The sequence below is a fragment of the Anabrus simplex genome, chromosome 6 (assembly GCF_040414725.1).
Source record: "Anabrus simplex isolate iqAnaSimp1 chromosome 6, ASM4041472v1, whole genome shotgun sequence".
Lineage (NCBI taxonomy): Eukaryota > Metazoa > Arthropoda > Insecta > Orthoptera > Tettigoniidae > Anabrus > Anabrus simplex.
In genome coordinates this window covers 13,023,140-13,045,580 of record NC_090270.1, presented here as the reverse complement: position 1 = coordinate 13,045,580, position 22,441 = coordinate 13,023,140, and the positions used below count along the sequence as shown (strand labels likewise).

Below are 22,441 nucleotides of genomic sequence, written 5' to 3'. Positions count from 1 at the left end.
AGGAGTGTAGGTGTTAAAGCTGGTCGTTACTGTGAAACTGTTAATACATTTGTCCATCCTGTTGATGAAACTTCAAAAATATATGTCATTCCAGACCCAGTACATTTGTTTAAAAATATCAAATCTATGATTGCAAACACTAAAGTAATCACAGTTCCTGAATCCATTGTAAAAGAATTTGGTTTAATCTCCAGTAAGATCAAAACAGATCCACTTTTAAATTAGCACCAAAGTTAAGTGAGAATGACTTGTCTCCTACACATTTGAATAAAATGAGGGTATCAACCTCTACTAATGTGATCAATCACACAGTAAGCAGCAGTCTAAAATTCTTAGCAGAGGAAGAAAACAGACCTGATTACTTCACAACAGCATGGTTTATAGACTTGGTAGAAAAGTGGTTTGCAATTTTGACCTCCCGCTGTCCAACTATGGCCCTGAAGTAAGCATAATATAGTATCATATACCGTAATGAAAGTATCCTCTTTCTGGAAAGGTTTATTGACATTTTTTCCTTACTTAAAATTGGAAAGAAATGTGTTCGGAAACCAGTGCAAGCTGGTGTTAAGATATGTACTAAATCCATATTAGATTTACAAAATATTCTGTTAAATGATTGTAATTACAAGTGTATTTTGACTTCCAGGTTTACCCAGGATTCTTTAGAAAACCTTTTCAGTCTTGTTAGGGCAAAACAGATAGTCCCAACTGCATTACAATTTAAACAGAATTTGAAACTAATTATGCTCTCCCAATACATGAAAGTTACAGTGAGGATGATGGAGAAACAATGGCAGGTAGTGATGGGTAGTTCTCGGGAACTACTTAACTCCCACGAACTGTGAAGTGTTTACTCGTCTCTCGAGAACTACTTCGCGAACTGTAGAACTTCACGAGTGTGAAGGGAATGGGAAGGAACTTGTTGGCGGACAAACTACTTCAGCGGTTGCAGAGTGCTCTGGCGGGAAAATTACACATTTTGAAGTAGTTCGCGAAGTAGTTCGTAAAGTAGTTCTTTCTTGGGAGCGAGAGTGTTGGAGTCTGACGTTTAGCGCCACCGGCGAGAAAAAGTTGACCAACGCTCAGATGTTCTAAATTTGTTTCAGTCATGGGATGAAATCACCACCAAGAAAAGGGTGCTCTTGCGATAACAGATCAGCGTTTAAAACATCTCATTTTCAAGTCGACAATATTTCACAGACATTTTTATTATCTTTGAAAAGAATTAGATTTTTCCTACACTTACATTCCTGAGGGAGAGAGTGTGAACTGACATTACCGGTAATAGGAACGTTCATCTGTACGAATGTTATCGAGAAGTGCACCTGCGTGCTACCTGTTGTCCACTTTGTGTACTTCCTCGTTCTGGAAAACTCGCGAAGCGATGAAGCCTTGTATGAAGGGAATGAGAAGGAACTTGTTCGCGGACGAACTACTTCAGCGGTTGCAGAGTGCTCTAGCGGGAAAGTTAAACATTTTGAAGTAGTTTGCGAAGTAGTTCTTTCTGGGGAGCGAGAGTGAATGAACTAGTTCCCACAGGTGAACTGCTTCTTCCCATTACTAATGGCAGATTTTCTTGAATATATAAAGCATATTGAACCCTCAAAGGTAACAAATGAACCTAACTTACCACAGGGTTTGGTGTTTAAGAGATTAGTCATGAGCTCAAGTGAACAAAATAGCATGTATTGTTTATTGGGTTACATTATTAAAAGCATAAGTGAAAACCATGAGCATTGTGATAAATGCTTAATGAGTTTAGGTGGTTTGAAACCCTATGGCTTACCTTATGAGAAACTGACCTGGCTGAAATGCTTCAAAGATAACACATTTTGGTTAGCTAATGAACCTACTTTTCAATTTATTTTTAAAGTAGAAGAGATATTTTCTAACTACACAGGTATTGTAAAACCTCAAAATGTAAACTTAGTACACTATTTTGCATGTAGAGTAAAAAGTGAGGTTAATGTGTGCCATATTCCTGACTGTCATGATTTGCAGAACACTTTGTTGAACAGATATATTGTTTTAAGGTTAAAAATCACCTCCAGAACAAGAAAAAGCAAAATCATTTTTAGCAGCAAGTCTGTAGCAGCTCATTCATCTTTGATTTGAATGAAGATATTAACCTCATTGTACTGGGCTGTACTGTTATGATGTGTGTGAATAATATGTGATGGAAACTGTGAAAGTACTAGGCTATTGATTTGTGTAATAATGCTATAATTAATTTGTAAATACAGTAATATTTGGGGATTCTCTTAAAATAAGATTTTGTGAGTAATGAAAAGATGTGTTACCGGTACCCTATAATTTGCCTAGGCCTACATAAACACATTACAGGTAAATTCCTTTTTGTATTGTACCATATATATTTCTGAAAAATAATTAATTTGAGTTACTTACTCATGGGATCATATTATTCTGATAAAAGTTATGCAAATGGAGGTTAAGAAGTTGACTTTACATTTGGTAACACTATGTCTTCCCAATTTCAATATGTATCCAGTGTATGATTTTGTATGATGTTTCCAAACTCTTAAAACTGAAAACTAATCTCTTCGAATCTCCTCAGGAAAGGTAATGTGTTATTTTACTCAATAAAATGTCTATTGTACCATGAAATGAAGTTGGTATCTCAAACTAAACAATTACTTGTCTAAAATTTATTGAACTAGTACCACTTCTACATTTAACACAGTAACAGTAACATACCTGCCAACCCTTCCGATTTACCCGGAAACTTTCCGGTTTTTAACTCGTCTTCCGATTTTCCGATTTATTTTAAATTCTTCCTATTTTTGACCAATATAACTTCTAGTACGGCCAATACTCTTCCCCTAGAATAAATTCTTATGTGCTTGTGTAATTTCCGAAATCTCATTTTCAAGCGTATTTATTTGATGCTTATTTCGTGTTTCGTCCGGCGCCTTCGTGTATCGTGTTTCCCGCTCACCACAGCAGCGTGTGCGCTTTAATGCAGCTGGGGATTCGGGGCGGCAATCGTCCTGCAATCAAGACAGGCTGGCGCGCGCTAGCGACTCAGTCAATCGGGATGAAAGAATGAGTTTGTTATTGTTGCTAGCGCGTTGTTAACATCGTTTCTGTGCGTAGTTTCGTTGGAGTTGTAGGCCACGTGTTTTTTCTTGCATTTCTATGCTTTCCCCCACTGCCAAAGTCGTATGTCAATAACGTATGGGACATACTGAATTGTTCTGTATGTGGTAGGTTTCGCGTATTTAAGTGCATAATTTTAATGAGTTGAATGTTTTAAGGGGGTTGTGTCGGTGACAGATACTTTATTTTCTCGTTATGGCCAAAAAATATAACAAACCTTATCTCCAAGTGATCAGAGAAACCTATAAATTTCCGTTTATTTTACCGTCTGATAAATAAAGTACCGTATTCTCTCGCGTAATTAACGCCCTTGCATAATTTACACATCCCAATATTTTTGGGTCCAAAGTGGAGAAAAAGAAATGTTCACGTATTTGACGCACCCACAACTTCGAACATCCATCACTCAGCTCCGGATGCGTTTCGAAATGAAGATGTCAACAACTCAAGTAGCAGGCTTCCTATTGCGAAAGCGGGCATTTCAAACACAGGGCAACGTGCTGTTATTAGCCGGCACTAGTTTTACGAGTGTTTCGGGTACGGGACACTCTGTGATCTCAAAATTGTTTGTCAGCATGGGCGCCCGCAGGATCTTTCCCAAGGGGGGGCACATTAACAATTTTCTTGAATATAAATACCAATATAACGTCAGCAACATTAAATTTTTTTCCGAAATTTGCGAATATAACAGATGCTAGATGACTGTCAGTAAGTTCAGTTTATGAAATAATCTGGTATGATATTAAACAATTGAACATCAACTTTTTAGAATTCCAGGGGGGGGGGCAAGCGCCCCCCCTTGCCCCCCCTTGCGGGCGCCCATGTTTGTCAGTCCACAGTATTCGAGTAATACTGCATCCTACTAACTCGCGGTGATCAGTTACGCCGAAACATACGGGAATAGGGCAGCGGGCAGAAAGTATTCAATGCCCAAATGAAAAACTTGCGCTTCCGCGATAACAAACGTGCACTTCAAGCGGCCAACAAGTCTCGCAAAGCATTTCGCGGACCAAAAAGCGGCAAGTTTCCGCAAGTAGAGGAAGATCTACTTAAATATATGATTTCATTACTCAACGTTGGATAAGCCATTTCTCACGAAATGCTGTATTTTAAAGAATGTGAAATAACCACTGCACATGGAATTAGTGTCTCGGATTTGAAGGTTAACCGAGGCTTGATTAATTTTATGAAGAGAAATGGACTTCCTCTTCGGCGAAGAACATCATCATGCCAAAAAATTACGAATCATTTAAACCATTTTCATTGCTTTGTGATTGAGAAGCGTAAAGAGGAGGAATATTTGATCTCCCTTATAGGAACCGCAGGTCAGACGCCAGTCAGTTTCCATATGCCACAAAGTCGAACAATCGATAAGAAAGGAACATAGTGTTATCGTACGCGCTACCGGAAGCAAAAAACGACAATGTACTGGAAGGCTTGCTGTAAGAGCTGATGGCAGAAAGCTTGCATCTTACATTGTTCTAAAACGAAAAACAATGCCTAAAGCAAAATTTCCGCAAGTGATCCACGTTCGTATTCAAGAAGAAGGGTGGATTGACACGTCACTCGTACAAGATTGGTTACGAACGGTTTGGGGTAATGTAGCAGGGTCCCTCCTTCGATGCCCGGCTCTTTTCATCTTGGACAGTTTTCTTTTTTTGATGATTATTTATTTATTTATTTATTTATTTATTTATTTATCGTATGGCAAGTATACAAAAGAAAAAGAAAATTTACACTATATACAAGAACAAGAATGTTGGTAGCGTTCACATTTACAAATCAATGTCCAGTTGCCGTAGCCATTCTAAGAAGGGGGTGTTGCACTGATGACATCTTGGCCTGGTCCACCATACTTCCTCAGAGGGCACTCCTCAATAATGGGCTTGTTTAAAGGTGCCTAACATCTAAGGTCATCGGCCCGTTTTATTTTTTGCCGGTATGTCATTTATTTATTTATTTATTTATTTATTTATTTATTTATTTATTTATCGTATGGCATATATAGATATATACAGAAACAAGAAAGCAAGTACATTGTATTTTAATGTCCAAAGATGTTATCCATTCTAGAGCCTCTGTATTGGCTTCTACAAAATCAAACCAATCTCCAGGGTAGGCTCTTCTGCTACACTCTTTTACAATGTGTTCGATGGTTTGAAAAGGAGCACCGCAGTCACACTGGGGGGATTGTATCTTTCCCCATGTATACAGGGACGCAGCACAGACACCATGACCACATCGAATCCTATTAAGGATGGTCCAAGTTCTTCTTGGGAGATCAGACCTCAAATTAGGTGGGAAGAAAGGCCAGAGATGTTCACCTGTTTTTGAGATCCAATCTTCCTTCCATTGGTATGTCATTGTTATGATATTACATGAATTGTACTTTTATTAGTTCATGCTTATTTCACTTCAGGTCGTATTGTCAGCTCGTAATGGGAAGAATATTTTCCAGTGTCGGTACTTCAATCCCACGTGTCTAACTTACCTGATGTGCCCTATTTGAATTTTCAGAAAAAATCACACGCCGGAATTTTACGCCAAATGACGATAACCGCAAACGAGTTGAACGAATTGTGTTTATATTATATTTGATGTATCTTTTAAATGTAAATGAATTGTAAATATCTGAATTTCTTGAATAATTTACGTATCCGAAGTTTTCGCCTGTATTTTTCGTCAAAAAGTGCGTTAATTACGCGAGAAAATACGGTATTATGCATTTTGTTGCGTGTGTCGGTGTGACATAAATATTATTCTCCTAAGTGTCATAAATGAGAATGATTGGGTACATTTTCTTGTAACCATTTTAATGTTTTGGTAGCTTAAGATTTTAAATTTAACGGCCAATTCGTATTTTAACTGTAAATGCCTTTTATCTTGACCTTTTTTCACCTAGACCGTGAAGGAATATATGTGCTGAAATCCAGGAATTAAAAAATCTTCCTATTTTTGGTTTCTAAAAGTTGGCAGGTATGCAGTAACCTATTAATCCTTACTGAAAAGATTTGCTTACTTTTTCTGTTATAATTGTGCTGAGTGGAAAGATATATCATGTTAATGTAATGTAAATATCGAACTAGCTAGGTAATATAATATTGTGTATCCACAAGATAATATACATACAGTAGGTCTAATTTACTAAAATTATTTCCTATGTTCTGTGTGTGTTTAGATTATATACATATCAACAGTATGTGATATGTGAAAGAAAAATCTCATTGTATTCATCACACACAGTATTATAACCTTATGTATAGTGTCTGTACGATCCCATATGTATTATAATATAAATGTCATTATAGGCCTACCTGCCTACCTACACAGAATTTTTAGCTACCGGTACTTAAGTAATTGTAAATTTCTGTACGCCAAGAATTATTTAAATGAGAAGTCAGCTACCAGTATTCAGGTAATCTAAGTCTAAATATGCCCAGTACTGACATATACATACAGTATAAGCAAAAATATATAACATTTTAAACACTGAACTATTCTTCTACTACCCATATCAACCTCCTTCATCAGTCTACTGTCCGCATCTGTAGCCTAACGGTTGTCTTCGAACGCACAGGTTCGATTTTCGCTACTGCCAGAAAATCAGGAGGACTGGTGTCTCATCTCCATTGGGATGTGCCTCGGGAAAAGGACACGAGTTTCCTTTTATCAAATTTAATCTAGTATGTGCTCATATCCTCAGCCACTTATTAATATACGGTACAATCATGTAAGTGCCCACCAGAATATAATGACCCGTATAATTCCTCTGTATGAGACTGCAGTCTCGTTGTAATTGACATAAGTACATAAATGAAAAATCAGCTGATTGAGTACTTGGCAAAAACATGGCGGCTGGACTGGCCTTGGGCACACTGTACATATACTAGTTGTTCATTTGTTTTATTTCAAGAGTAGCTTTCTGAATTGTACATTGTGTTGCCATCTTCTGTGGGAAATATGAACTATTTGAGCTATATCGTTCGTTCCCAGAAGTCATACAGAGCGACCGGAACAAATGAACGAACGAACCTGGAGCGGATAGCGGGCTCTGACTTCCTCGGCTCGCTCATACTTTCCCGCTCCCAAGAGTTGACTCTTTTGAACGACTCTCAGTTAGGAGCGGGAGCGAATGAGCTAGTTCGACCCATCACTATTGACGAGAAGTTTAAATGTGAACCGCAACAAACAGAAGAGACTAATGGATTTTTTTTTCCAACAGTGTTAACGGAGCTATGTTTCTTGTTTCACCAATGTATGTACTGTATTGTGTCTTTCTAAAAAGTTACCATAAGTGTTCTAATTAAAGTGATGCTGTAAAAGAGAGTTTCTTTGTATATTTTTAAGAACCGTTAAACATAATGTATTCGGTAAAAGCCCGTAGATACATGCGATTCAATTATATGCTATACATGCTCAAAAACGGTATTCTCTATATCTCGAAATTTAGATAACACAAAGTAAAATTTATCTCCCGAGGTAATTCGACAGATTGAGAGAGTAACCACTTTTAAATATCTGGGTGCCATTGTCACTGAACAACTTGATCCCAAGAAAGAAGTGAAACAGAGGATAGCAATAGCACGAAAAATATTTACAAAAATGAAATCTTTCTTTTGCAATGACTACTAAAATTTAAAACTTAGACAGAGGATGGTCAAGTGCTATATATGGTCAGCCTCGCTATATGGTGTGGAAACATGGACTCTCAAGAAAATATCAGTGAAACGCTTGGAAGCCTTTGAAATGTGGATCCACCGTGGGATGCTCAGGATTTCGTGGGTTGCACGACTAACGAACCAAGAAGTACTCAGAAGGGCAAGAGCAAGTCGGGAACTCGTTCAAACAATAAAACTCCGGAAGATCTCTTACCTTGGCCACATCCTTAGAAATGACCGTTACCTCATCTTACATGTAATAAATATCATTTTTGGTCCGTATTGATGATATTTGATTGAAATAATAACATTAAGTTATTTATTAGACCACCTAATCAATACAAAATCGTCTTGGATGATTTACATAAATTTGTTAACTGATAGTGGTACATGTTTCGCCTTTCCTGAAGGCATCATCAGCCATAGTCTTAACCTTAAATTAAAAATAAGCATCTAAATAACATGTAGTAATGAAATGAATTTTAAAATCTTGAAGAGATTTGAAGTAAAATAACATTAAAAATAACAATGATGGTTTGAAAATACAATGTGATGAGATATAATAGTGGAAGTACTAACAAAATTAACATTAGAAGGCTGCTAAAATAAGTACAATGGATAAAACAATAGATTGTTATACAACAAGTAGTAAGATTGCATAAAAGTAAAGTTGATAGTCTGGTGGTTATAATTAGACGATGGCGAAAAATCGTAATATAATCAAAGTAAAGAAGAGAGAATAAAAGTCAAAGTTAGTCGAGAGATCCGAAGTTAATCGTGATCTTGAAGATAAAAGACGAAAGTCAGATGCATATGGTGCAGTTGTAGAACACATTCAGGATATGAAGTTGGTGAATAGAAGTTGAAGAACAGTTTCAAATAGGATCACTATGGACCATCTCAAAATTTGAAGTGATGTTCAAATGTTGTAAATTGTGAGTTTGTAGATATTCTAGTTGAAAAAGCATATAAAAGTGGAATCATTTGACGGTGACAAAGATAGCTTGTAACATTATGAGTTAGAAGTATTTGCAACAGTTGCAAATACTTCTAACTTCAAATTTATGTAAATCATCCAAGACGATTTTGTATTGATTAGGTGGTCTAATAAATAACTTAATGTTATTATTTCAACCTCATCTTACAGCGGATTGTACAAGGCAAAATACAGGGTCGAAGAGGTGTCGGGAGGAGGCGAACATCATGGCTTGGAAACATCAAAGAATGGACTGGAATTCACAGTGTTGAAAGACTTTTCCACCTAGCAAGAGATCGTTCTGCATTCGCCACAGTGATCGCCAACGTCAGGGGGACCTGATACGGTACTATGAAGAAGAAGAAGAAGAAATATCTTTGAACACATGGAGATAACGTTTGTTATGTTTTATGGTCATAATGTGAAGAGAAAATACCAGAAACTGTCACCGACACAACTCCCTGAAATAGATTCAACTCATTAAAATTATGAAGTAAGAATTTAAAAAGGCACTGAAATACGCAAAAATACCATATACAAAACAGATCGGTATGTCTCAAACATTATCAACATACAACTTGGGCATGGGAAAAGGCACAGAACCGCTAGAAAAAACGCGTGGCCTACAACTCCAACGAAATTACGCACAGAAACTACGTATGTTAATAGTGCGCGACCCACACGATAAGAAACTAATTCTTTCGTCCCGAACAAGTGAGTCGCAAGCGGGCGCTAGCCTGTCTTGCTTGTAGGACGATTGCTGTAAAGCACACATGCTGCTGTAGCGAGGAGACACGATACAGGACGGCGACGGACGATACACTCGCAAAATAAGGCATGAAATAAAATCACTCGAAAATGAGGTTGGGTAAATTACACAAGCACACACGAATTCATCCTAGGGAAACTGTACTGGAGGTTACATTAGTTAAAAAAAGGAAGAATTAAACATTAATCAGAAAATCAAAGATGAGTTAAAAAACGGAAAGTTTCCGGGTAAATCGGAAGGCTTGGCAGGTATGCACATCCATACAAAGGATTTCAAACTCACTGGAATTGTTGCCAGTCTTCTACAAAAGCAATGATTCTGGGTCCTCTTTTTAAAAATATTTCCAGAACAATCAACAAGTACTACTATGTCGAGAGGACTGGCAAGATTTCACCGTCTCGGGAAAGGCGTCCATCTCTCTCACCTGCTATCACTGACTACCAGATAACAGCGTACTTACCACCGTGCACCAACAAGGTAACCAGTTGAGCCAACTTCTTCTGAGCGCGCCTCTTTCCGGGCTCCTCCTGAGGAACCAACAAACATCGTTAGTCACAAGACTCTGCCACAAGAAAAAGTCATTTAAAAGACGTACCTGATGTGTCTTCATGAGGCTAGATATTTCGACAGCACTCATGAAAGTGTAGAGTTTTAACAGTTTCTCAACTTCAGTGTCCTTGGTTCTCACAAAGAACTGGTAAAACTCGAAAGGTGATGTTCTCCCAGCACGCAGCCAAATAGCATTCCCAGCCGATTTCCCCAGCTTGTCTCCAGACTCATTTGTGACGAGAGGTAGTGTGAGGCCTGTAATCAGATAGGAGGCTCACCTCATGTTCTCATATAAAAAAGTGGAGCACACTAACAAAACTTTAGTGAAATGTGCATTCTGATAGACATTGCATAACAACACTTATTTGCATCAAACAGTAATTTATAAAGCTCAGATACTTTTTTTTTGCTAGTTGCCTTACGTCGCACCGACACAGATAGGTCTTATGGCGATGATAGCACAGGAAAGGCCTAGGAATGGGAAGGAAGCGACCGTAGCCTTAATTAAGGCACAGCCCCAGCATTTGCCTGGTGTGAAAATGGGAAACCACGGAAAAACATCTTCAGGGCTGCCGACAGTGCGGTTCGAACCCACTATCTCCCGGATGCGAGCTCACAGTTGCACGCTCCTAACCGCACGGCCAACTAGCCCGGTGAAGCTTAGATCATTCCAGACAACGGTATATGCCGACAGATGTCTCTGTGAAAGTTGTGCCAGTAGATCTTTCTATGTCAGTGTGATAGATGGCTCTGTGAAAGTTGTGTCCACAGAACTTTCTATGCCAGTGTGATAGATGGCTCTGTGAAAGTTGTGTCCACAGAACTTTCTATGCCAGTGCGATAGATGGCTCTGTGAAAGTTGTGTCCACAGAACTTTCTATGCCAGGGCGATATATGGCTCTGTGAAAGTTGTGTTCGTAGATCTTTCTATGTCAGTGCGATAGAAGGCTCTGTGAAAGTTGTGTCCACAGATCTTTCTATGCTAGTGCGATAGAAGGCTCTGTGAAAGTTGTGTTCGTAGATCTTTCTATGCCAGTGTGATACATGGCTCTGTGAAAGTTGTGTCCACAGATCTTTCTATGCTCGTGCGATAGAAGGCTCTGTGAAAGTTGTGTTCGTAGATCTTTCTATGTCAGTGCGATAGAAGGCTCTGTGAGAGTTGTGTCCACAGATCTTTCTATGCAAGTGCGATAGAAGGCTCTGTGAAAGTTGTGTTCGTAGATCTTTCTATGTCAGTGCGATAGAAGGCTCTGTGAAAGTTGTGTCCACAGATCTTTCTATGCCAGTGCGATAGATGGCTCTGTGAAAGTTGTGTATACAGATCTTTCTATGCCAGTGCAATAGATGGCTCTGTGAAAGTTGTGTCCACAGATCTTTCTTTGCCAGTGTGATATATGGCTCTGTGAAAGTTGTGTCCACAGAACTTTCTATGCCAGTGCGATAGAAGGCTCTGTGAAAGTTGTGTTCGTAGAACATTCTATGCCAGTACGATAGAAGGCTCTGTGAAAGTTGTGTTCGTAGAACTTTCTATGCCAGTGCAATATATGGCTCTGTGAAAGTTGTGTTCATAGAACTTTCTATGCCAGTACGATAGAAGGCTCTGTGAAAGTTGTGTCCGTAGACCTTTCTATGTCAGTGTGACAGATGCCTCTGTGAAAGTTGTGTTCATAGATCTTCCTATGTCAGTGTGATAGATGGCTCTGTGAAAGTTGTGTCAGTAGATATCTCTATGTCAGAATGATAGATGGCTCTGTGAAAGTAGTGATGGTAGATATCTCTATGTCAGAATGATAGCTGGCTCTGTGAAAGTTGTGTCCGTAGACCTTTCTATGTCAGTGTGATAGATGGTTCTGTGAAAGTTGTGTCAGTAGATCTTCCTATGTCAGTGTGATAGATGGCTCTGTGAAAGTTGTGATGGTAGATATCTCTATGTCAGAATGATAGATGGCTCTGTGAAAGTTGTGTCAGTAGATCTTCCTATGTCAGTGTGATAGATGGCTCTGTGAAAGTTGTGATGGTAGATATCTCTATGTCAGAATGATAGATGGCTCTGTGAAAGTTGTGTCCGTAGATCTTCCTATGTCATTGCGATAGATGGCTCTGTGAAAGTTGTGTTCGTAGATCTTCCTATGTCAGTGTGATAGATGGCTCTGTGAAAGTTGTGTTCGTAGATCTTTCTATGCCAGTGCAATATATGGCTCTGTGAAAGTTGTGTTCGTAGATCTTTCTATGCCAGTGCGATAGAAGGCTCTGTGAAAGCTGTGTCCGTAGACCTTTCTATGTCAGTGTGATAGATGGCTCTGTGAAAGTTGTGTTCGTAGATGTTTCGATGCCAGTGCGATAGAAGGCTCTGTGAAAGTTGTGTTCGTAGATCTTTCTATGTCAGTGTGATAGAAGGCTCTGTGAATGTTGTGTCCACAGATCTTTCTATGCTAGTGCGATAGAAGGCTCTGTGAAAGTTGTGTTCGTAGATCTTTCTATGCCAGTGTGATATATGGCTCTGTGAAAGTTGTGTCCACAGATCTTTCTATGTCAGTGCGATAGAAGGCTCTGTGAAAGTTGTGTCCACAGATCATCCTATGCTAGTGCGATAGAAGGCTCTGTGAAAGTTGTGTTCGTAGATCTTTCTATGTCAGTGCGATAGAAGGCTCTGTGAGAGTTGTATCCACAGATCTTTCTATGCAAGTGCGATAGAAGGCTCTGTGAAAGTTGTGTTCGTAGATCTTTCTATGTCAGTGCGATAGAAGGCTCTGTGAAAGTTGTGTCCACAGATCTTTCTATGCCAGTGCGATAGATGGCTCTGTGAAAGTTGTGTCCACAGATCTTTCTATGCCAGTGCAATAGATGGCTCTGTGAAAGTTGTGTCCACAGATCTTTCTTTGCCAGTGTGATATATGGCTCTGTGAAAGTTGTGTCCACAGAACTTTCTATGCCAGTGCGATAGAAGGCTCTGTGAAAGTTGTGTTCGTAGAACTTTCTATGCCAGTACGATAGAAGGCTCTGTGAAAGTTGTGTTCGTAGAACTTTCTATGCCAGTGCAATATATGGCTCTGTGAAAGTTGTGTTCATAGAACTTTCTATGCCAGTACGATAGAAGGCTCTGTGAAAGTTGTGTCCGTAGACCTTTCTATGTCAGTGTGACAGATGGCTCTGTGAAAGTTGTGTTCATAGATCTTCCTATGTCAGTGTGATAGATGGCTCTGTGAAAGTTGTGTCAGTAGATATCTCTATGTCAGAATGATAGATGGCTCTGTGAAAGTAGTGATGGTAGATATCTCTATGTCAGAATGATAGCTGGCTCTGTGAAAGTTGTGTCCGTAGACCTTTCTATGTCAGTGAGATAGATGGCTCTGTGAAAGTTGTGTCAGTAGATCTTCCTATGTCAGTGTGATAGATGGCTCTGTGAAAGTTGTGATGGTAGATATCTCTATGTCAGAATGATAGATGGCTCTGTGAAAGTTGTGTCCGTAGATCTTCCTATGTCATTGCGATAGATGGCTCTGTGAAAGTTGTGTTCGTAGATCTTCCTATGTCAGTGTGATAGATGGCTCTGTGAAAGTTGTGTTCGTAGATCTTTCTATGCCAGTGCAATATATGGCTCTGTGAAAGTTGTGTTCGTAGATCTTTCTATGCCAGTGCGATAGAAGGCTCTGTGAAAGCTGTGTCCGTAGACCTTTCTATGTCAGTGTGATAGATGGCTCTGTGAAAGTTGTGTTCGTAGATGTTTCGATGCCAGTGCGATAGAAGGCTCTGTGAAAGTTGTGTCCGTAGACCTTTCTATGTCAGTGCGATAGATGGCTCTGTGAGAGTTGTGTCCACAGAACTTTCTATGTCAGTGTGATAGATGGCTCTGTGAAAGTTGTGATGGTAGATATCTCTCTGTCAGAATGATAGATGGCTCTGTGAAAGTTGTGATGGTAGATATCTCTATGTCAGAATGATAGATGGCTCTGTGAAAGTTGTGTCAGTAGATCTTCCTATGTCAGTGTGATAGATGGCTCTGTGAAAGTTGTGATGGTAGATATCTCTATGTCAGAATGATAGATGGCTCTGTGAAAGTTGTGTCCGTAGATCTTCCTATGTCATTGCGATAGATGGCTCCGTGAAACTTCTATCAGCAGATATCTCTATGTCAGAATGATAGATGGCCCTGTGGAAGTTGTGTCCACAGATCTTTCTATGCCAATGCAATAGATGGCTCTGTGAAAGTTGTATCAGTAGATATCTCTATGTCAGAATGATAGATGGCTTTGTGAAAGTTGTGTCCACAGATCTTTCTATGCCAATGCAATAGATGGCTCTGTGAAAGTTGTATCAGTAGATCTTTCTATGCAAGTGTGATAGCTGCTCTGTGAAAGATGTGGCATCAGATCTTTCTATATTCAAATCATGGCACAAGCTATTAATCCGAAACCCAACCGGCCGTGTGGCATTCCAGTAGTAATGGGAGAATCGTGGTCGTCAACAGACTCGAGCATATCATCAGCCATCACTGCGCGTTTCAAAAATTCTGGCAAATTTGCCCGCCGAAGTAACCAGCGCTTGGGTACTTCGGACTGTCCTTGATTCAAGAGAGATAGAATTATCGGGAAGTGGTCACTATCACAGAGTTCGTGACATCCAGGAGTGAGAATGTGCCATGTGCGCTGCTGAAATGTGTCGATTCTGCTGTATTAAGCACGCTAAGATCAAACAGGTTGATCATTCGCTCGAGCATCCTCCCCCTAGCACAGGAAGACGGAGAACCCCATAGTATGTAACGGGCGTTCACATCTCTCAGCATGAGGAATGGTGTAGGCAACTGAGTGCACGAATTTCAAGGTCGTAATCCGGTGGAATGTACACGTTGCAAACTGTTATTACTGGCAACGGAATGCGAACTGCAACTGCATCTAGCTGAGTACGGAGCGGTACTTCTTCGCTGAAGATGGCGGAGCGAACTAGGGTACAAAGGCCCCCGGGTGCCGTGCCAACGACAGCTACTCTGTCTTTGGAATAAAGGCGATATCCTCTCATAATATACAAAGAAACTCTCTTTTACAGCATCACTTTAATTAGAACACTTATGGTAACTTTTTAGAAAGACACAATACAGTACATACATTGGTGAAACAAGAAACATAGCTCCGTTAACACTGTTGGAAAAAAAAATCCATTAGTCTCTTCTGTTTGTTGCGGTTAACCTTTCCTCCCTTCACATTTAAACTTCTCGTCAATAGTGATGGGTCGAACTAGCTCTTTTGAGGGAGCTAGCTCATTCGCTCCCGCTCCTAACTGAGAGTCGTTCAACAGAGTCAACTCCTGGGAGCGGGAAAGTATGAGCGAGCCGAAACAGCAGAGCAGGCAGGCCTAGCTGTCTACTACTTTTCATTTAAAGATAAAAATTTCATTGTTCCGTATTGAAATTATTGATGTTAAAAATTAAATAACTGGAGGTTCAACCTATTCAATACTCAAAAGAAAGAAACGTAGCAATCACATTTCTATTTAAATGGGACCGGTTTCGACCTTAGTCTAGGTCATCATCAGCCATAAAAAACATGTAAAATGTTTAAGAATGTTGGAGGTCAGTTTTTCACTGTTAGGCACAAAGACACGACATCACATTCTGTTCTGCACAAAGTCACAACATTAACAATCAACTTGCGAAGATCAAAAAGGCTTGAATTCGCAGACGAACAGATCTGTAGATGAAAGCCGCCAGCTCCCGGTGACTACGTGGCACACTCAAGGTCACGCGCTGCGGCCAAACACCAAAGCAGAGTGGAGAACGTTTCGAAGGTCCAGAACCTGTCACGGCTGCGGGAAGCCAAGTACGTATATAAAAATGTACGATGCCAATTAGTATAACCGAACGAGCACCCGTACTCCAGCTAAGATCTTGGTAAACAGTTGATTTGAAAAAACAATTGTAGAGAGAAGAAAAAATGTAGTAAAAAGCGCAATATCGGAAAACAAATGAAAACTTATATGCACAGTGCGCTATTTTAAAAAAATTTTTTAGGTTATGATTGAAGTAGTCGAAGTTGGCGCAAGACAAAAATTTTTGAAAGAGGAGAATAAATTAAACGAGGAAGAGTGATAGTGAAATAAGAGAAAGAATAAAAGAAATTGAAGTTAGATGGTAATGAGGAAAGATAAGATAGGGAAATGAAGGAGGGGTAGTTTAAGGTGGGTTAGGAGGGTGGGTTATTGGAGGTAGAAAATGTGGGTGGGAACTATGTAAGACATGGAAAATAGAATTGGGGTTTTGGAATTTGGAATTTTTGAGAAGAAGAATTAGGAAGTCAAAAAGGATATTGGGTTTTTCAGAAATGTCGTTTAAATTGAAATTAGGGTTGAAGTACTGGTCAAGGTGGATAAAGCAATTTTCAGTAATGTTTAAGAGGGGGCCTTTGTTAATGATTTTAAGTATGTTTATGTCATTGTCAATACTGGTGAAATTATGTTTGGAGTCTTGTATGTGCTGTCCTATGGCAGAGAATCTGTTGTATTTAATGGCGTTGACATGTTCAGAGTACCTGATATTGAAGCTGCGGCCAGTTTGTCCGACGTAGGAGGAACTGCAGTTGTTACATTTAAATCTGTATACACCAGATTTAGAAAAGGCATTAGACTTATTTAGAGATTTAGAGTTGTGTAAGATATCAAGACTTCTATTGTTAGTTCTAAAAGAAATTTTCATATTATGTTTTTTAAAGATATTAGTTATTTTATAAGCATCCTGAGTAAAAGTGAAGGTGGAAAAAGCAGTTGGTTTTATTGTGTCTTTAGATAAAGTGGTTTTTGGACGGTGTTTGAATTTGTTGATGATGCGGTTAATGAAGGAGTTGTTAAAGCCATTAAATTTAGCAATGTTGCGGATGGTGTTTAATTCATTATTTAAATCTTTTTTGGACATAGGGGTGTTGAAGGCACGAAAAATTAAGCTGTTATAAGTAGCACGTTTATGAGCTTGGGGGTGCGAAGAATCTTGTCTTATTGTAGTTGCTGTTTGGGTTGGTTTTCTGAAAATTTTGTAAGATAAAGAAGAAGGATGTCTAGTAATAGTTAGGTCTAGAAAATTAAGAGTTTGGTTGTGTTCTGATTCGAGGGTGAATTTAATGTTAGAGTCTAAGTTGTTGAGATGAAGAAGTGTAGAGGCTGCGTTGGTTGATTCCTCATTTAATATTACCAATGTGTCGTCGACATATCTCGCCCAAAAGAGGATGTTGGAGAAATTATTATTATTATTAATTCTTGTGTTTTCTAAGAAGTCGAGGTAAATTTCAGCAAGAATGCCAGAAGCAGGTGAGCCCATAGCCAAGCCATCTTGTTGATAAATGGTGTTGTCAAAGGTAAAATAATTATTGTTGAGAACTAATTTTAAAATAGACATGAAGTCTTGAATTTCAAGTTTACTTAGGTTACTGAATTTGTTTAGGTTGTTGTTTATAATGGGGAATAATTTTGGAATTGGAATACTAGGGTACATGTTGACAATGTCAAAAGAATGGAGAGAAAAATTTGGTTGGATTTCAAAATTTTTTAATTTGTTGATTAGATCAGAAGTGTTTTTGATAGATTTGTTGGATAAAAATCGATAATTTTTTAGTAAAAATGTTTGGATGAATTTAGAAGTGTTGTATAGGGGACTGGGTCTGTAATTAATAATTGGACGGATAGGAATGTTAGTTTTGTGAATTTTAGGGAGGGCTTTGGCAGTGGGTAGTCCAGGGTTCATGTTTATTAGTTTAGTTTTTTCTTGATCTGTGAGGAGAAAGGAAACGTTTTTTAAAGTATGTTTGAGTAGGCGTTGGATTTTTGTGGTTGGGTCTTTTTTTATTATAGAAAAAGAAGGGTCACTGAAAAAGTTTTTGGTTTTATCTAAGTAGTCAGTTTTATCCATTATGACAGTAGTGTTGCCTTTATCAGATTTGGTGATAATGAGATTATTGTCATTGATTTTCTTTTTAAGATCTGAAATGGTTTTATTATCTTTAATTAAATTATTATTATTATTATTATTATAATTAATAAGAGAAGTGTTTTTGTTATTGTTAATGAAGATTTTTTCAAGTTTCCTTTTTACTTCATATCTGATTTCATCTTGTCCATCTGTTGGCATTTTGTTAATGGCTATTTCAGATTCAATAATTAAATTGGTGGCTACATTGAAAGTGTTAAGATTGGGCCAATTGTGTTTGAAGCCCTTCGAAAGGATTGAGTTTTCATCATCACTCAGAGTTGTTTTAGATAGATTTACGATGGGAGGATGGAATTGTTCAATAGTTTTGGAGGGTGTGGTACGGTTCTTAAACTGGAATTTATGTGAAGAAGAGTTGTTCTTGAGAATTTTGAGTTTTTTCTCAAGGGTTTGTTGTTTGATTGACAGTACATGAAATAATTTATCGTCTACTTGAGTTAGGAAGAGGTTCCATTGTGCACTCGGGAGAAGATTAGCAATTTCTAGATGTGTTTCGTATAATCTGTTGTTTAAAAATGATTTTTTCTTGTATAAGAAACGAATTTCGTTTTTTAGCCAAATTTTGTTGGTTATTTTTTGGGTTTTTAACATGTGAGGAGAAGAAATGTTTTTTCTGGTACAACTTTGAAGAAATTTGGGGGTAAGATTGTAGGATATGCATTGTTTCAGGAAGTCGATGTCTTTTCCTAATTTAGCGATCTTGATCTTAAGGCCCATGTAAGAGAAGGCTTTTTGTTTAGCTTGGTTAGCTTGTGCATTTAAAGATAAAAATTTCATTGTTCCGTATTGAAATTATTGATGTTAAAAATTAAATAACTGGAGGTTCAACCTATTCAATACTCAAAAGAAAGAAACGTAGCAATCACATTTCTATTTAAATGGGACCGGTTTCGACCTTAGTCTAGGTCATCATCAGCCATAAAAAACATGTAAAATGTTTAAGAATGTTGGAGGTCAGTTTTTCACTGTTAGGCACAAAGACACGACATCACATTCTGTTCTGCACAAAGTCACAACATTAACAATCAACTTGCGAAGATCAAAAAGGCTTGAATTCGCAGACGAACAGATCTGTAGATGAAAGCCGCCAGCTCCCGGTGACTACGTGGCACACTCAAGGTCACGCGCTGCGGCCAAACACCAAAGCAGAGTGGAGAACGTTTCGAAGGTCCAGAACCTGTCACGGCTGCGGGAAGCCAAGTACGTATATAAAAATGTACGATGCCAATTAGTATAACCGAACGAGCACCCGTACTCCAGCTAAGATCTTGGTAAACAGTTGATTTGAAAAAACAATTGTAGAGAGAAGAAAAAATGTAGTAAAAAGCGCAATATCGGAAAACAAATGAAAACTTATATGCACAGTGCGCTATTTTAAAAAAATTTTTTAGGTTATGATTGAAGTAGTCGAAGTTGGCGCAAGACAAAAATTTTTGAAAGAGGAGAATAAATTAAACGAGGAAGAGTGATAGTGAAATAAGAGAAAGAATAAAAGAAATTGAAGTTAGATGGTAATGAGGAAAGATAAGATAGGGAAATGAAGGAGGGGTAGTTTAAGGTGGGTTAGGAGGGTGGGTTATTGGAGGTAGAAAATGTGGGTGGGAACTATGTAAGACATGGAAAATAGAATTGGGGTTTTGGAATTTGGAATTTTTGAGAAGAAGAATTAGGAAGTCAAAAAGGATATTGGGTTTTTCAGAAATGTCGTTTAAATTGAAATTAGGGTTGAAGTACTGGTCAAGGTGGATAAAGCAATTTTCAGTAATGTTTAAGAGGGGGCCTTTGTTAATGATTTTAAGTATGTTTATGTCATTGTCAATACTGGTGAAATTATGTTTGGAGTCTTGTATGTGCTGTCCTATGGCAGAGAATCTGTTGTATTTAATGGCGTTGACATGTTCAGAGTACCTGATATTGAAGTTGCGGCCAGTTTGTCCGACGTAGGAGGAACTGCAGTTGTTACATTTAAATCTGTATACACCAGATTTAGAAAAGGCATTAGACTTATTTAGAGATTTAGAGTTGTGTAAGATATCAAGACTTCTATTGTTAGTTCTAAAAGAAATTTTCATATTATGTTTTTTAAAGATATTAGTTATTTTATAAGCATCCTGAGTAAAAGTGAAGGTGGAAAAAGCAGTTGGTTTTATTGTGTCTTTAGATAAAGTGGTTTTTGGACGGTGTTTGAATTTGTTGATGATGCGGTTAATGAAGGAGTTGTTAAAGCCATTAAATTTAGCAATGTTGCGGATGGTGTTTAATTCATTATTTAAATCTTTTTTGGACATAGGGGTGTTGAAGGCACGAAAAATTAAGCTGTTATAAGTAGCACGTTTATGAGCTTGGGGGTGCGAAGAATCTTGTCTTATTGTAGTTGCTGTTTGGGTTGGTTTTCTGAAAATTTTGTAAGATAAAGAAGAAGGATGTCTAGTAATAGTTAGGTCTAGAAAATTAAGAGTTTGGTTGTGTTCTGATTCGAGGGTGAATTTAATGTTAGAGTCTAAGTTGTTGAGATGAAGAAGTGTAGAGGCTGCGTTGGTTGATTCCTCATTTAATATTACCAATGTGTCGTCGACATATCTCGCCCAAAAGAGGATGTTGGAGAAATTATTATTATTATTAATTCTTGTGTTTTCTAAGAAGTCGAGGTAAATTTCAGCAAGAATGCCAGAAGCAGGTGAGCCCATAGCCAAGCCATCTTGTTGATAAATGGTGTTGTCAAAGGTAAAATAATTATTGTTGAGAACTAATTTTAAAATAGACATGAAGTCTTGAATTTCAAGTTTACTTAGGTTACTGAATTTGTTTAGGTTGTTGTTTATAATGGGGAATAATTTTGGAATTGGAATACTAGGGTACATGTTGACAATGTCAAAAGAATGGAGAGAAAAATTTGGTTGGATTTCAAAATTTTTTAATTTGTTGATTAGATCAGAAGTGTTTTTGATAGATTTGTTGGATAAAAATCGATAATTTTTTAGTAAAAATGTTTGGATGAATTTATCCACCTTGACCAGTACTTCAACCCTAATTTCAATTTAAACGACATTTCTGAAAAACCCAATATCCTTTTTGACTTCCTAATTCTTCTTCTCAAAAATTCCAAATTCCAAAACCCCAATTCTATTTTCCATGTCTTACATAGTTCCCACCCACATTTTCTACCTCCAATAACCCACCCTCCTAACCCACCTTAAACTACCCCTCCTTCATTTCCCTATCTTATCTTTCCTCATTACCATCTAACTTCAATTTCTTTTATTCTTTCTCTTATTTCACTATCACTCTTCCTCGTTTAATTTATTCTCCTCTTTCAAAAATTTTTGTCTTGCGCCAACTTCGACTACTTCAATCATAACCTAAAAAATTTTTTTAAAATAGCGCACTGTGCATATAAGTTTTCATTTGTTTTCCGATATTGCGCTTTTTACTACATTTTTTCTTCTCTCTACAATTGTTTTTTCAAATCAACTGTTTACCAAGATCTTAGCTGGAGTACGGGTGCTCGTTCGGTTATACTAATTGGCATCGTACATTTTTATATACGTACTTGGCTTCCCGCAGCCGTGACAGGTTCTGGACCTTCGAAACGTTCTCCACTCTGCTTTGGTGTTTGGCCGCAGCGCGTGACCTTGAGTGTGCCACGTAGTCACCGGGAGCTGGCGGCTTTCATCTACAGATCTGTTCGTCTGCGAATTCAAGCCTTTTTGATCTTCGCAAGTTGATTGTTAATGTTGTGACTTTGTGCAGAACAGAATGTGATGTCGTGTCTTTGTGCCTAACAGTGAAAAACTGACCTCCAACATTCTTAAACATTTTACATGTTTTTTATGGCTGATGATGACCTAGACTAAGGTCGAAACCGGTCCCATTTAAATAGAAATGTGATTGCTACGTTTCTTTCTTTTGAGTATTGAATAGGTTGAACCTCCAGTTATTTAATTTTTAATACTACTTTTCATACAATATTTAATAAATCGTAATAAATTTGAACAGCTACGTGGAAGTATGAATAAACTAATTCTGCCGTGCTATGGTATTGTATACTGGCTAGGGTAGCTGACTTTCGTTTAGAAGGCTTGCGTTCGATTCCTGGTACCGGAACAATTTTTTGAATCTTTTTACTTTGTTCTGTTTGCCAGCAGAATGTTTTATCTGAGAACACCGAGTTAAGACAGTATATGAAACAACTCTCCATATACTTCGAACGTTAAGTAACTAGGCTTATTTTACTTAACGATCGTAGTTTCGATTTTATATATGTTTAAAACGTGATAAAGGATTATCTTCATTCTACAGATTTGTGTCATGTTAGGAGCGTGAAGACGCGGGCGCGGTTAACATTAGAGAGGCGACTAGCACTGAATCGCTTCAAAATGAGATCTTAAAACTCCGTATGCAGGTGG

At 38.1% G+C, this 22,441-nt stretch overlaps 1 protein-coding gene across 1 annotated transcript in view; it reads right to left on the bottom strand.

The window, feature by feature from the left end:
- Positions 1-22,441, bottom strand: part of TyrRS-m (Tyrosine--tRNA ligase, mitochondrial) — a 230,836-nt gene that overhangs the window by 82,319 nt on the left and 126,076 nt on the right. Inside the window, exons 5-6 of the mRNA XM_067149634.2 lie at positions 10,116-10,324; positions 9,981-10,047 (exon numbers count right to left, since the gene is read on the bottom strand). Coding sequence (XP_067005735.1) covers positions 9,981-10,047; positions 10,116-10,324 — 276 coding nt within the window. The remainder of the gene's footprint in view (positions 1-9,980; positions 10,048-10,115; positions 10,325-22,441) is intronic.